Source organism: Phalacrocorax carbo, chromosome 3 (assembly GCF_963921805.1).
Source record: "Phalacrocorax carbo chromosome 3, bPhaCar2.1, whole genome shotgun sequence".
NCBI classification, from domain to species: domain Eukaryota; kingdom Metazoa; phylum Chordata; class Aves; order Suliformes; family Phalacrocoracidae; genus Phalacrocorax; species Phalacrocorax carbo.
In genome coordinates this window covers 77,146,389-77,163,131 of record NC_087515.1, presented here as the reverse complement: position 1 = coordinate 77,163,131, position 16,743 = coordinate 77,146,389, and the positions used below count along the sequence as shown (strand labels likewise).

At 39.0% G+C, this 16,743-nt stretch overlaps 1 protein-coding gene across 1 annotated transcript in view; it reads right to left on the bottom strand.

Annotated features, from left to right (window-relative positions):
• LAMA4 (laminin subunit alpha 4) overlaps positions 1–16,743 on the bottom strand; it is a 107,819-nt gene that overhangs the window by 9,930 nt on the left and 81,146 nt on the right. The window contains exons 25-35 of the mRNA XM_009511816.2: positions 15,679–15,821; positions 12,152–12,287; positions 10,897–11,034; positions 9,237–9,370; positions 7,746–7,910; positions 6,894–7,047; positions 5,981–6,174; positions 3,784–3,973; positions 2,766–2,921; positions 1,777–1,936; positions 625–755 (exon numbers count right to left, since the gene is read on the bottom strand). Of these exons, the coding sequence (XP_009510111.2) occupies positions 625–755; positions 1,777–1,936; positions 2,766–2,921; positions 3,784–3,973; positions 5,981–6,174; positions 6,894–7,047; positions 7,746–7,910; positions 9,237–9,370; positions 10,897–11,034; positions 12,152–12,287; positions 15,679–15,821 (1,701 nt within the window). The remainder of the gene's footprint in view (positions 1–624; positions 756–1,776; positions 1,937–2,765; positions 2,922–3,783; positions 3,974–5,980; positions 6,175–6,893; positions 7,048–7,745; positions 7,911–9,236; positions 9,371–10,896; positions 11,035–12,151; positions 12,288–15,678; positions 15,822–16,743) is intronic.

The window sequence follows — 16,743 nt, the reverse complement described above, 5'->3', positions numbered from 1 at the left end:
TTTGGTTTGTTCATTTAGACTGCAACTTATTACTGTATGTGTGCAATGTGTAGTATGGTGGGATCCATATTTTAGCAAAGAACAGAATAAAAAAAAAACAGAAACAGCAACAACTGTCTGGTAAGTTCATTTCAAACCTCTCTTGTTCAGCTGACAGCCTTACAAAAATCCAGAGGCTGTAGAAACCAGATAAACAGACAATCAGAACTTTCCTTCACTCTCCCCATCGCACACATGTATGTTAAAGGAAGAAGAGACTGAGCACAACTCAGACTTCTCTTTTAATAAACAAATAAAAATTCACCAACAGTTACCTTACTTGTACCTGTTATACATTTTTAATGTGTGGATGAAAGAGCAGCACCAAAGAGCCAGTGCTCTTGCTTCTTTTGAACTGCTCATGAAATATTTATAGTTGGTATCAGTAAAGTGATCTGATTTTGTCTTAGGTGTTGTTTTTTGTATTTTAAAAGAAATATCTGGGTTGTCTAAGCAGTTAATGTATTTAAGAAAGAAATAGGAATCAATTCCAAGTTTGTAAGAGAAAAGCTGCATATAGCAGAGCCCAAGTAGGTAGGAGAGGAACCAGTCAAAGCAGTGGAGGAAACGTGGCCTTCATTTTACCTGCCCATTTCTCATGTGCATGTTCAAGTACTCTCCATTCACGCTGTGACCATGCAGTAGAATTCCTGAGCTGCTTCGGGGACGTATTTCAAAAACAATTTCAAATTTCAGGCCTAAACTGAAGGATTCATCTGCGAGGGAAAAAGAATAACATTCTTTTTGTACTGAGTTAGTGTTGAAATTGTATGTCTACTCAAAGTCAGGAGGGAATTTCAAAACCCAAGGGTGGAACTTACTTGTTTTGTATTTAAAACTATTGGAACATGAGCCAGTACACATACTCGAAGACATGGCGTAGTGAGCTGTCAATAACCCATTTCAACTTTTGTTTTATCTTTGCTTGAAGTACTAATAAAGGTTTCTTTATTTTTCTCATTATTTTAGAAACTGTGTTTTGTTTAAAAATATTTCTTAGCAATGAAATGGACAGCAGAAAGTAAATTATTTGTATTTTTTGGCAGTTTCTTATTGTGCAATTTGCTAGACATTCAGCAGTCTTTATACAGTGAGTGGGAGTTTACTTGAGCTTTGATGATTCAATAGAAGAACCCCCCTTTTTCAATCTGGTGGCAGGCCAGGGAGGAAATTAGAAACACTCTCTAATTCTTCTTGGTGCTGCCAATGAATAGGGTTGTGCAGTTTCCTTTCCTGTTCAGATCAGAGCCTATGCGACCAAAACCCCCTTGTAAAACACTTCCTGGAACACTGCAGTCCTAAATGACAGAGAAGATATGTTCTGTAATGTTGTTCATTATCAAGACATGCAGAAAGCCTTTCCTTAGGGTTTTTGAATTACATGTTGTTTTATTAATTAAAAACCTAAGGGATGACCATTTGCTGGTATACTTGATCTTAGCCATGTTGACTTCTATATGTCTGTGATAGTTTTTACCATATTATTTTAATTGAAATATTCCAATTGAAATTATTATTTGAGATGCATACAGATGTATTTATGTGATGACTTGTTAAGTTTCATGGTGACACTGTGACCTGTCAATATCATCTGTTTACCGCAATAACGATCTGTATCTAATAATCCTTACAGCTCACAGTCTCAGGGATTACCACACCCTGTAGTGAAATGTGCCGTTCTGAAGCAGTGAATACTGCAGTCTTATTATGGGATACATTTGTTTAGTAGTGCATTACCAAGGACGACATATCCTCCTTCTGAAGAAAAGTATGTTCCTGCTTCTGATGGGCCTTCAAAGCAAGGTGTTACGCTAAATGTCTGCGAAGCTGAAGTAATTGATCTTCCATTGAGCTGTAAATTGCTGAGACAACCACTAAAACTGTAGACAGAGTTAATCTGAGGGGGAAAAAAAAGCATGATTAGTAGATAAACTGCTTGTGGAAGGAAATAAACTCTTCTGCTCCTATTTGTACTTGTTTATGTAGGCTGTGATTGTCTAGTGCATCAGTTTTTAATTAAAAAACAGTTTCCAGAGAAGAGAAGCAGGACAGATGCTTTTTGTAGCCTCTCATATCTCTCTGATGACTTGAAGGTAACTCCAGCTTGTGTTGTTTCTTAAACAATCCTTACTGAACTGTGAGAAACAAAGTGCAACTAGAGCCAGGCAGTGTTACGCATGCCTCCTACCCTCAAGGCAAGACAGGGGTCTACTTTCTGAGTAGTGTATCTGTCTTGCTAAGCACATAACACTAAAGATTACCTTGAAGGAGACTTGGTTGTGTTCATTTTTGGTTTAATACTCCTTTCCATGCACTTCAGTATCCGAGGTGTAGAGCGGAATCCTGACTTCTAGGTACTGTCTTAAAATAGAGGTACTAAGACAACACTGAAATCTCTCCAAAACTCATCTGTCTCAGACCTTAGGGTGGAACTGATCTCACCTAACTTTACCTGTCTCTTCTAAGCCTGGATGTCACTAGGATTTCTCTGTTCTTCAGAGACTACTGGCTTTCCAGTTGCTGCTGCAAGTCTATGGAAGTCTAGCCCAGCTACCGCCAGCGCAGCCCTGTAGGAGCTTTGCTATCCACTTGAACTGAGCTGTGTGCTCCTTAGCATGCTGAGGATTCAGATCATAATATGCTTTTGCCTGAGCTCATCCCTACAGTCAGCTTTTGCATTAGCTGTACACAGAGGTGTGGGATGGTATAATGGGTGTCAGCTTTACCTGGATATTTTTTACAGCTTTTCCTGGAGCTACACCCCCAATATAGAGTGGTTCAGTGACTTGCCACGTGTTTGCATTACTGCCAAAAGGTTCTTCCAGTACTCGGAGACCATCAATTATCAAGCGACCGATATTTTTGTCCCTAATAAATATCACCTAGAACGGGAGGAAAAATATTTGGAAGATTACTTTCGTCTGTTGAGGGAATACTCCTGTGCATGAAAGAAGTTTGAGAAGAAAATTTTGTGAGTGATACTCTACAAGCCTGTTTTATTAACTGCCAATAATCTTTGCTGAACAACCCTCTTTTTTCCCATTCATGTAAAGGCTAGGTAGTAAAACTGCTGTCTTTCTTATATTTTGGTGTACAAGGCAGAGGTAATCAAAGTGTCACAAGGTCTACTTAGGTCTGCCGTTCTTGTATTTCCATATATGTTTCATTGCTACAGTGCTATCACTGTTAGCATTTTTATGCTCTTCACCAGTTTTATGATCTGGATTGATCCAGCCTGATTTAAACACTTAAGTGCCCAAGTTAGGAGCTTAGTAACTGTAGACTTCCTCTGTAGTCAGTGAGGAGAGAGGTACCTACAGGGGGAGATTCACCTTGACTCCTAAAATCATCTTTTTATTTTCATAGACTACAGAGGGACCCTAAAACAGTTGTGCTCCTTGCTTAGGCACTTCAAAGAAATTTGCTGAATGGAATTATCCTAGTCCTTCCTTTCTTAGCCAACTTAACTTAATTGTTTCATTGTTCTGCTTGTTTCTGTCACTTCTCTTCAGGTGTTAGTGTTCATAATTGCTGGTTTTTTATAGATGATTCACTTTCCTGTCCCTAGTTAATAACTTGATAAAATACTGCATTGAAGATTTAAAAATATTGGCAGAAGTTTCCTAACTTGTAGGTGTGGTTATGAACACATTAACGAAAACTCCCTGACCTGTCACATCAGCAGCATCTTTACTGCAGCCTTGATAGCATGTGCCATCATAATGACTGTTTTCTTTTACTTACGTTGTGCCAAAGACCATCATTGTATTTCTCTTGGCTCTTAATCCTTATCTTCTGATGACCAGCATTAAACATAAAAATGAGTCGGCCATGAGCAACGAAAAGGGCCATGAAGTTGGTCTCTTTTTGATCCGAGACGTAGAAAATCATTCCATGAGATGAGTAAGTTTTCAGACTGATAGAGAACTGAGCTCTGGCACATAAAAACACAATATTAAAATTAAAGCAGATATAATTGACTTAAGTCAAACTGCAGGCAGAGGAAGACTGAGATTTTCTTTTCGTCCAAAGGAATATACATCTCCTTTATGGAAGTGGTGTTTCTGAGAAACATTCCATACTGTTTTTTGGAGTAGAAGTCAAAGTTGCAGAAGAAGCTGCCATGCAAGAAACTTGTCTTCAAAAATGAAAATCTCTGGAGTGAATAAAATCAGTGCAGACCACCAATAACTGACAGTATAGAATCATGGAATCATTGAATAGTTTGGGTTGGAAGGGACCTTTAAAGGTCATCTAGTCTAGCCTCCCCCTGCAGTGAACAGGGACATCTTAGAATCATAGAATTGTTTAGGTTGGAAAAGACCTTTAAGATCATCAAGTCTAACTGTAAACCTAACACTGCCAAGTCCACCACTAAACCACGTCCCTAAGCAGCACAACTACACATCTTTTAAATACCTCCAGGGATGGTGACTCCACCACTTCCCTGGGTAGCCTGTTCCAGTGCTTGACAACCCTTTCAGTGAAGAAATTCTTCCTAATATCCAATCTAAACCTCCCCTGGCACAACTTGAGGCCATTTCCTCTTGTCCTATCACTTGTTACTTGGGAGAAGAGACTGACACCCACCTCACTACAACCTCCTTTCAGGTAGTTGTAGAGAGCAATAAGGTCTCCCCTCAGCCTCCTCTTCTCTAGGCTAAACAATCCCAGTTCCCTCAGCCACCACTCAGAAGACTTGTGCTCTGGACCCTTGACCAGCTTCATTGCCCTTCTTTGGACATGCAAATGTATATACACTACACTTCCATTCCTGTTGAACAGCAATGTTGGGGGACTTTTTAACTGTGGTGGTATGGAGGCCTGGTAGTTCACAAATCTTTAATGTTATTCCAGACTCGCTGCTAAGCTTGTCCTTCCTTGTGAGGTCCAAGACAACATGGCAAGTTATACTGACTTGGTTTGACCCTGCAACAATGAAGATTTCTTGAGTGATTGGTGTTATTACTTTGCGTCTGAAAAATGGCAAAGCTGTACGGGTGTAGGACAACGCCAGAGCTTGTTAGTCCTGCTTCTCATGTCAGGTGACTAGCCTAGCTTCCATTCTTTGAATTGCCTGAAGGTTCTATACATTCCCCATTGCATGTATGTGTACATTGCACACAGACTTAGGCCCTTGCCAATATAAATTGATTTAAAACATCACAAGTCATTGTTTTTCAAAAATGCATGTTACAATGATGAAGCGGTAATAACAGTTGTAAAACAAATATGTCTTGTAGGGATGAAGAAACATAGTAGAGTTTGGGTTTTTCTTCTTCATATGGGCACCATCAGGACTGCCCTAAGTAAAACACTATTGAATTAAAACGAACGAAATGTTTTTTTTATTTGAGTCAGGAAATAGCACTCTTCTTTTCTGCGTTAGTGGTCTGGTATGCTTCCAGGAAGTGCTGTGTTGTTGAATTTATAGTCTTTCATGGAAAGTATTAAACTGAAATCCTTTGTTCATCATAACATACCATATGGCGTATTCTGTGGGAGCCTGAGAATTAAATGTGCACAATATCTGGACTCATTATTAATTACTTGTATTTCCATTATGGCTTGAATTGGACATGGTTTTCATAGCTTTATGTCCTACTGCACTGTGTAGGTTCCTAATTGTTAAACAGCTGCCAAGGTCCACTCAACACATAACAGCTTCATTTCTTGGTGAACTATCATGTTCTTTTCCAGCTCTGCTATAATGCCATTGCTTCTTGCATAAAGAGGCCGATGGCGCATTGCTTGTTTAGAACTGACATCCTACAAATAGGCAAGGGGATGCACTTTGTTAATATACAGTGTAGATGAAGACTCCACAAAGGGATGTAACTGGAAACACAGTCTATTTATTGCTCTTACCCAACTGAAACACCTTTTAGTATATCTGTCTCCTCCCCAGTGTATTTAATTTTTATTTGTAAGGGCCCTTTACCTTTCACTGAAATCCTTTGGTATGTGATCAAATTCCTGCCGGCTGTTTGCTGTTCCTCCAAACTGATACGCATGTTCGGTTGCCTTGGGATTCATGGGCAAGTGGCACTGGGGGTCTCTTTGCATATTCACTTCTTGATACAATTTTTTGAGGCCAGTTGAAGGCTCTGAAATCTTGTCTTTATCTCTTCCCACCTTCATAGAAAGAAAAATTTTAACTAAGGTTGGACGTAATAAAAATAACAGTATCATTTATATATAAGCTAGTAATATATTTTTTTCCATACAAAAATACAAGGAACGGTTCCAAGACAAATTTTCCATGAACAGATCTACTATAGAAGCTGATTTAGGGCAGAGGAAGGGATAAACGGAATACTGTGTAGCTAACATAATTACAAATCAATCCTTTTGCAGTTTTCCTACTTGAATCTTTTCCTCTCTGCTTGTGACGATATCAGCTATACTATAGGCAAAAGAGGACATGCTTGGACTAAAAGTTCTGCATGCTGGAAGAGGGTTTTTTTTTTCACGTTTATATTAATTCATGCTAATTGTACCCAGTAGAACAAGCCACACAGAAGTAGCTGAGAACAGAAGCAAGCTTATTGCCTTTAGGATATAGAAGAAATCAAGAAGGCTTGTTTCTGCAGCGCTTTTTTGAAGATGTCATAAATTTCATTTTACAGTTTGAGTAACAGAGAATGATGCATGCGTAGGCCAGATAGATCAGGATAGGGCAGTCATGTGCAGTGGTGGAATATGTAAAGGAATAGGATTCTTTCCTTCGTATATCTGAAATATTCTTCACGTGGTACATTTTGGACCCATGATTTGGAAAATTCCCAGTCTTGACACAGTATGTATCAACTTCGGAAAACTCTAGGGTGGTAATGGGGCAATTTGTAGCAAACCTTTTTATTACGGTTTCCTTTGGCTTTTGAAGAGTTTTTTCCTTTCTTATGAAGAAGAGCAACCGGAGGAGATTCCACAGGGCATCCGTACAAAGAAGTCTGAACTTTCTCAGAGTATTGCTGAAAATCCTCCACTTCAACATCTCGATCCAACCTGTGTTTCAAAGAGGGGATGACAAGAACAGCTTTTTTTCAAGTGTTGGAATTGTCTTCATAAAAATAGCAGAATTTACATCTATAGTTTAAATTACATTTGGATGGGCTTTTTTCTGATTCTTGGATTATGGATAAAAGTAGAGATATATCAGTCAATGTTTGGGTAATGCGGGCAGCCTAAACTACTCTGCCTGTTGTATCCGTGCTTGCATAAACAGAGAGTCTCAATCTGCAGCATCAAATTCACTTTAAAGTCTTCTATATAAGAACATTTCATAATACGATTAAGATCAACAAATTCTGACCATTTCACATGACCAAACTCCTAACTTCCACAGCTTCTGTGGGATGCCTTAATATCATGTTGGTTCAAAGGCAGAGCTGAAATCTACATAATATAAATGTAAATTACCGCTATGCATATTATACATTGCACCAGCAGCATTAGCAGGTGCAGTACTGAAAGCCAATTCACATCGATTTATTCCCACTTTAACAATATCTTAACGTAGCAAGTCTGTGCCAGCAGATTCTGCGGCAAATAAGGTAAGAAACTTATTCACACATACTGTCTATCCTCACAAAATGAGAGAGGGAGGGATTTTCATTGTGACAATAAATCAGTTTGCTTGAGCTACTATCTGAGCTGTCAGGCAGCGACTGCCTAGTAAATGTGTTTGGGAGGATGCTACGCACCTAGTGATGTAAGCGTTGCTTATGCAGCCAGTGAAGTTGGCTTGCTGCATTCTGAGGGGAGAACCACCAAAATAAAACTTCTTGACGCTGTCCGAGCTTTTTCCTGCTCTGTCCTTTGCTGGGTTCTTCTTGCTTTGCTTCTTGTCATCAACAGTCAGCTCGTATCTGCAAAGGCAAAGCAACCATTTTGTAGGCTAGTTTTGGAAATGTCAATGCCAGTGGTTAGACAGCACATTGCGTGCACCCAAAATGCTCCATGCTGTGTATACATCACTGAGTGGTAGGGCTCAAAGTTATGAGAAGACCTTTTCGCTTCCAGCTATGCAATAAGTAGCAGAGCAATTAACCCACTGGCGAAGTTGAGACCAGAGGCCCATGGATTTCATAATATCCTGGCGTTAATTGTAAAGTCCAAAAAAATACAGTCCACTCAGTGAAGATAGATAAACTAAGGAATTGCTAATAAACGGATGGAGCCACCATTTGGGTAAAAAAAAAAGAAAAAAAAAGATCTAAGCACATGCTGATCCTTTCTCCTTATGTCCCTATCCTTTTTTCCTTCTCTTTTGTCACAGTACATTGACGTTTGAGCTTATAAAATGTTTTTTACCTAATGCCGTTTTGCAACATATTAATTGCTGCAGAAGTCAGGAAGGATTCTATTGCTTTAGTCAGAGACTGAGTATAACTAAAGCATCAGACGTTGACTTTGTTTGGCAAGTTCAGAATTCAGCACACTCAGGGAAACATGACAGTCCCCAATGCTTTTCCAAGGCACCTTTTTGCACCTTGAGCTTTTCAAACTATGTTTCTTGGATGTCAGAAGTCATAGGTGCAAACCTCCATTTCCATTAGAAAACTGAGAATGACCTGGTTGTATCTGCATAGGCAAGATTCTCAAAGAAAGATGCTTTGATTATTTAACCTAAGAAAATTTTAGATGTACGAACCAAGAGTAAAACATACCAATAAAACGCTTTCAAATTTTTAAAGAAGCATGTAGAGACTTATTCCCTACTGCTGTATTTAGTCTTACATTTGTGTCTGTCAGTGCTAAAAAGATTTTGGACGTGTTCCACTGTATATATCCCAAATTAATACTTTTTTGTGAAGATGCCTCAATTACTTCAGGGTCAATTTGGGATTGCATTAACAAATCAGAACAATCAGTCCTGCTGAAAAATTAATCTCATGCTAATCTTATATTAAACAGCTTTCATACCTGAGGATGAAAAAGGACTAAGCTTTTAGAAAAACTATTATTTTGGTTTTACTAAAAATTCCCAGCATCTCGTGATCAGGCCAAGCTGGCCAGTTTTAATCACTTAGATTTTTGGCTCAGTATTTTTTTAACTGAATTGATCTGTGTAAAATATCACTTAAAAACCTCTCTTAAACATCACTTTGAAAGTGAATATTAAATGATAACATGCTTTATGGGAAATATTTATATTCTAAAGGTAGGGAATAAAAGATGTTGGAGAGCTTTACCTTTCTGGGGTGACAGAAACAATGATGAAGTGGGTTTTTCCATCGTTGTAATTTCGTTCTGGTGACTGAATTTTGTTTCCACTTGCATTTAAAACCACAGCACCTCTGTCCATAGAGATGGATAATACATCTGACTGAAATACAGACAAAAGCATCTTCATAAGCAAGTGTAATACAGAAAAAAATAACAGTTCTGTACATTTTCCTGTTGTATTTGTTTTCCTTCCTGCTGTTTTCCCCATTTGTGCTTTATTTGCAGAAAGATATACTGAGAAGCAAAACAGGAGACGATCTCATTAGAATTGATATTCTTGCTGGTTTTTAAGCCTGAATTCTTGGGATTCTGCTGCTGATTATCTCTCATTTATCTATCACATGAGCTCCTTCCATCTAGCACGGATGTACAATGTTTACATTTCATTTATATTTCTGGTACCCCTTGTACTGTACTGCAAGATTTCTACTGTCATAAGGCTAATACATTTTTTATTTTCCTAATTCCCTCTGATTAGACCCATTCAATCACTCCAAATTATCTCCGAGATATGATCTGCTGTCTGGGTCAGGCATGTGGGATCACTGTGGCACATAGCAGGAATATTGTCTGTTCCATTAGAGCAAGCAGGGCCACTGTGCACTGGCAGGAATCATCCTGTCTCATTCTGTCAATTGCTAAATAGCTGAACCTCCATTTGTTAAGTAGGGCGCTTACCACCTCATAGGATTAGAGCTTTTGAGTTAAAACCAGAAGTGGTGTGTGTAAGGCCTCATTTATGCAAACGATGTGGATAGCTGACACGGTTACTGATTTCAATTTAAGGTAATACTCCAGGCTGTAAAATGGAATAGTTCAGGAGTGGTTGTTGGCGTCACACAGCCGTGTTGTACACAGTTGGTGTTGTGCTGCTGCTGATCTTTCTGCAAGTATGGCAGAACACACATTTGGGGGTGGTGGCAAATGTTCTGTCGTCTGAGCTCACACTTGCTGCAGATGTCCCTCTGAGCCTGCAGGATCTTGGAATCCTTCTGGCTCACACAACATTTTGGAAGTGCAAGTCCATATTTCTACCAATGTCACACCCCTGAAGGGACGCTTAGAGCAGCCTGGCTTCCCATACCTGCAAGGAGCCATTCTCAAGTGCAGCTTTTCCCAGTCACACATGGAGGTCTAAGTACCATCTGGGAATATAGGCAGCTTTCTGACTCATTTCTGTCAACTCAGCAATGCTTAAAATACCCTCCCACGAATTCAAACAAACTTTGTCTTTGCTTGTAAGGGATTGCCTCTGGATGGAAAATGTCAGGCCCGTAATATTATTTGTACTTTGGTAGCATCTATAGATTCAAACAGGGATTGCAGTGCTGCTGAGCACAGCAAGATACAGTGTGCATTTCTGCCCTAAGGACTTTATTGAGCACAAATGGATGCATGTTAATTCTAGACATATGATCAAATCTTTTTCTCAACATCAAAATAATGTCTAAGCATTGCTGGTTTTCATGTGTAGATCGAACTGTGAAAATGAGGTCATCAATGAATTGAGGACTGCTTTCTCTATTATGAAAAGATGAAGTGAGAAATTGTATTATTCCCCATGTATTCTCCTGGGAAACAATCCAAGGATAAAATAAAACAAACTGTAAAGAAATATATACTTACTCCTTCAGAAGAGTAGAACAGCAGCCCATTGGGCTGCAATGTCCGGAAATTAAAGCCTCCTTCAAATTCACTGAAGAGGGACACTTTTTGGCTTGACGCAATGAAGCTCTCTCCATTGAAATATGCTTTGCGGGACATCTGTGTATGAAATAAAACAAAATTATAAGTAAACTGCAGAAAACATACAAATCATAAAAGGAATGAGGCTATTTCTTTTTTTTTTTAAGATGCAGCCGGTTCAGTTCTTCTATAAAAACTTCATTTTTTCCTGCGTGTCTTAATCTAGTTTATATAGTCTATCCCTCATATGCTCTGAAAATCTTAAGAAAGTGTAGCCATTTTATACAGCATAAGCCAAGTTGTTCTCAGTTTCCTGGGATTCTTAGCCTCATCCTAAATCTGCTGTTGTTAGTGAGCATGAAGACTAGAAGCAGAGGGGGCTCAAGCTCCTGTCAGAGCTGTGTGGCACTGAGTCACCATCCCAACATGTGATATATTAGTTTGTGTGCTGCACTGACTGCTGGTGTGGGGGGCCTGCCATGGCACTCTATAACCCTCTGTGTCTGAGGAAGAAAACTGGGTCCACGGAGGACAGATTGCAGCCAGCTTCCTTGCTGACAGAGGGCGAGACAGTGTGATGGGTTCCACAAGTGGTGGGCACCCACCATCATCTTCACAGGTTTGCAGCACTGCTTTGGAGAGACATGGTCATAGTATAAAGACCATAAACACTCTTTAGATTTACCAGCTTGCATTGTAATGAACAAATGATGAATAATGGAAAGGATTGGAAATAAAACAGCATTTTCTCAGTGTTAATGCTAGTGCAGTAGCTTTGTGTGTCCAAGAGGAAAAGCTTGCCTGACTTAAGGGGAGAACTCTTTTGAAGGGTGAATATCTTGCTGTCTTTTTATTTCATACGTCTGTATTAGGACACATGTGAGGACAATTCTCCTTGTTTCTTTAAGAAAAAATGAATTATGTTGGAATATTTCCATTCAGAATACAGCACACAATTTCTTTCAGACCCAGCAATCTCAAGAATATCAAGTAAAACACCTTGTGCTGTAATTCAGGGTGAAAACTACATAGTAGGTGAGCAGACTTACACACACACCACCACGCCAGTCAGTGAGTGCCATTGTCATTTCCTTGGTTCAAGTCTTTCGTCCCTTTGTTTGGAGTAAAACTCAAGCTCACAGCTGTATCCATTGCCAGAATGTTGTTGTTATCTCACAAATGGTGTTATGCTTACCAGTGAATCCTCTGGGCACCCATAGCTGATTCCCAGGGTTCCTGGTTCTTCTAACAAGTTGAAATCCTTCTTTTGGAACTGGAACCCCTTCATGCAGCCTTTAAAACCAATGCTTCCTGCCAGATGAGAGCTAATGCTGTTGGAAAACAATGTTAAACAAGCTGCAGTTAGATAGCCCTTGCCTTTCTGAACAGACTTTTATTGCCAAGGTGTTCTAAAAAACTTGGAAGAGCCTCAATCATTTGCCTCACTAGTGCCCAATTCCATCATCCTTATGTTAAACAACTAAACCAAATTATGTGATTTGAAAAGTCAAGCTGCATCGGATGTAATAAATGTTATGGGGGGAAATACATGAGAGTTCAGAGAGGAGATTAATATAGAGTAACTCTAAAAAGATAAAAATAGCTGCTCAAATAAAAAGTATTATTTTAAAATGGGTTTCTACCCACTTACAGTGAAAATCAGTGGATTTCTATTTCCATTTTTTATCATTTTAGAGAAGTTCTGTTTTAGTTTTCCTGTCTTGCTTTTACTAGCAAGCTCCATTCTTGTCTTGTGAAGCAAATGGATCTCTGTTTCTTAACAAATATTAGTAACAGAGGTCAGGGAAGAGTAAATTCTGATTGTTGATGAGTGGGTTTACATAGTTGTAAATGAGAGCAGCAGGTGAGCCTCCAGGATCCTCTTCATGCCAGATTCAAGGTGGATAGCACAGCAGTGTATCCCAACTGCTCCTGCTCACAGCTCTAAGTTTTTCAGCTACACCTGTCACCACGATACCACAGCATTACGGCACAGGGCAAATATAATTGAATTTATCCTCACAATACCTATGCTGCATGAAGAGAAATTCGCCTGAAATCACAGAGGGTCTGTGACAGGGCAAGGAAATGACATGGGATCTATTGGGTAGCAGTCCAGGAGATAACTAGAGAACAAATACACCAAAGGACGGAATGTGAAATCTGGAGTTTGAGCTGGCTACTTGTAAATGGTCTTTGTGCTCTCTATAGGATGGACCCTAGCAATAGGGTTCTTCTCACCTCACTTGAGATGATACTGACAGTGTCAATATCTGCTTCTGTGCTAGTTGTTTATGAGTTATCTCATTGTAAGGTAGACATTGGAAACATAACAAATGAATCAGGCTCTGAAAATGCTTATTTTTCTACATTGGCAAAAATGGACCATCAGGTGAAGTACCACAGATGTACCTGTCTGAAATAAGGTGAGAGGAGGGGCACTTGTAGGGACTTAATCTCAGCAAAACCAGGAGGAAGGCAAAATCTACAGGAAGGCTCCTGCCATCCTCACTGGGATTTGGATCAGTGTGGGGTGTCTGTCAACCCATTTAATCTCTCCTCTGACCACATGACCGTCTGGATGCCATAAATATGCCTTTCTGTTAAATGCCATTATCTTAACAACGTTTTCTAGAAGCAACAGAAACTATAGAAGACAGGTTTTAACCTAAAGAAAGGCTTCTGAGTTTGTTCCTTAACAGTTCCCAGCACCCAGTGCCCCTGCCTACCCGTAGCTTTCTGCGTTATGCAGTGATGGAGTTGGGAGAAAAAGAACATGTAATAGTACTTCCAGATTAATTTAATTGGGAAAAAAAGGCAATTGACAGAGGAAAGTGCTGTGGAAGCAAATTAAAATATTCTGCTTTGAAAGAATATTAAATAACAACTCTAAGACTGCAGCTCATTTTCCTCCCCGCTGCTGCCCCCCCATGTCAGTCAAATGTAAATCATCCTAGAAAAAGGCACTGTAAGTATCAGTAGTAGATACTACTAGTAGTGTATAAATAGTAGTAGATCATCAGTAAATGTATATGCTTCTGAAGAAAATGGAACGATGTCACCACATTGGGACCAGACTTTTTGCTGTCGACTCTTGTCATGAGAACCAAAGCTGGGTACAATATCCAAGGCATTGTTTAGCTCTGCTTAAACAATTTCAAAATACATTTTTCAAAATTATAATTGGTCATATTTTTACAATGCCTATTTTTTTTTTTTTTAATGTGACTTGTTCATTGAGATGCTGTTTTGCAACATAACCACAATTCACTCAGAAAACTGCAGGCATAACTCATGTGATTTATCTTGTAGCCTACATTTGTGAATAATTTTCATCTGCTGTTCTCATCTGATATTGCTCAATTGCCTAGATTTCTAGGTCCTTCTGGGCTTTTTCAGTGTTATCTAGGCTTGATTAACCAAAGAAATTTTCACCATCCTTTTGTGCTTTATTTCTGGATCATTAATGTATTTAATACCAGCCCTAAGAGAGATCCTCTGGGGATGTGTTATATACTTCTTATACTGTGAAAATTGAAGAGTTACTCTATGTGCTATTTTCTCTTTTCCAGCTCCTTTCTAATCCACTGCATCCTTTCCCTCTTCCACCCCACTAGTTTTCTTAATAGCCCCTTATGACAGACCTTTGTAGAGAACTATTTGAAAGGCCAGATAAATTTTAGACTGTTTTTCCCTTCCCCACCATTTTGTTTGCATGTTCAAATAATTACATGGGACTGAAAGGCACAGTTTTCCTTTACATGAAGTTTGTTCCTATCTTAAAAGCTTAAGCTGTATATGTTTTATATTGCAGACTTTATTTATCAATTCAACAGGCTCTCCTGACAACAAAATAAGGTTTCAGGATATTTACCACTAGAAAATATTGTGCAACATTTGCTATTCCCTGCCCCCCCCCCCCCCCCCCCCCCCTTTGTGTTTTTCTTTTTTTTTTACACAGATGTTATTTAAAAAAGAGATGGTATTTCTGTTAGCAGTTGTGACACTTGAAACAGCAGCTGGAGCCCTTCTGAAAATGCTGGCCTTGCTGTCTGACCCCAGGAATGAATATTGCCTGTCAGAAGAGCATACTCTTCTTCAAGCAGCTGGCCTGTTCTCCCAGAGCGTGACCCTGGTCCAGCAGATTCCCACTGCAGGAAATGAGAGTTATACAGTCTACTGAGATTAAACTTGGCTTCTGTCAAATGGTGCGATGGGAAAATGAGACTTTTTTTCTTCCCACGCCCACACAGAGCCAGTTGACTTGGGTCTAGAGAGAGACTGAGAAAGATCAGAACTAAAGTGCATGGTAGGAAAAATATGGTCTTTAGATTTGAAAATGCAGTTAGTAGAGGGATTTTGATCCTTCAGCTGGCGCATTGCTGTTTTATAAAGAACACTTTTTGGAGAGCAAGGAGGAATAGCAATTCTCTATATTCATGTGTTCTTTTAAAATGCCTTTTTGTTTTAAGAAGAGAGCAGTTTCTGTTACCTTTAGTAAAACTAGGCCAGTTCCAGCAGAATTTACCTGTGGTGGATCAGGCTTAATCCTTGGTACTTGAGAGCTCTGAGACACAGAAGAGTGTCTGAGGGGTTCTTTTACGTGATGTGTTGAGGCTGGGAAGAATGTTTTATTGTAAGCCCTTCAGCACAGGTCATTCAACATAACTTAAATATGGTGATTACTTCAAGATAATGATTGAATACCAGTTGTAAACCAACCTGGAGTGCAAGATCTCAGCAGGCGCTCCTCCAATGTAGATGTCTGTGAATGGCATTGCTGTTCTTTCGTTGTCCACGCTTTTTATATGTCTCCTGTCTACTACCAAGATCATCTTCTTAGAATTGTGATATATAATAGAAATCTGAAAAGACAAACATGTGCTTAAAAGTGTCCAAAATGTCATCTTTTGTATGTTGTCATGGTGATGTTGCAAAATTGATTGAATCTTTATATCTTTTTGTTTGAAAAGTTCTTCCCATTTATCAAATAAGTTGTTACTAAATCAGGAGAGACTCACAACAATTACTAGTAGGGAGTTTATTTTGATGCACAATTTCTCTGAATACTGAAAACCCAGGATATTTCACTTATGAATAAATCCACATGAAAGTACCCCATGTTAAATTCTACACTGTGGCAAACAGATAACTTCATAAATTCATTAACTTCAGAGTGCTTTCTTGGTTTATCCAAGAAGCTAGGGCATACTTTTTAAAAAACTTATTTAATTTCCAAACCATAAACAGCTTAATTGTGCTCTGCTTAAACAGGTTGAACAGAACTGTAGCTATAGTTGTGGATCAGGAATCAGACATTGAATTTACATCACTAACTGTGATTTGCTACTGTCACTGTCACAGTCAGACTGGCTTATAGCAAATTTTCTTGAACCAAATACAAGTAGATATTTTAGATCCGCCAAAGTCCCTAAAATACTGTGCATATATAAAAGGCTGCTATCAAATTAATTCTCCCTTCAAATGAAATGGCAAATGCAATATTTCTTGTAACACAATGCGTAACGAGTAAGGTGCTTGAGTTAACGTAATGAAATGTTTTTAGTTGAGGAGAGTTCTATATTTGAAGGACATAGTTGTCCTGGGTATAATTTAATTTTGAATTAATATCACTTTTTCTCCCACATGAACTGTCCTATCCTTGGCTAGTAATAAGCAGAATCTGTCCACAAACACTGATTTACCAGGATGCAGCAAGAGGCTTCCCTTTCTGCCACTCAGGGGTGACAGGCCTTGCATGTGCTCTTTCACATGCAAGGCAGGCAT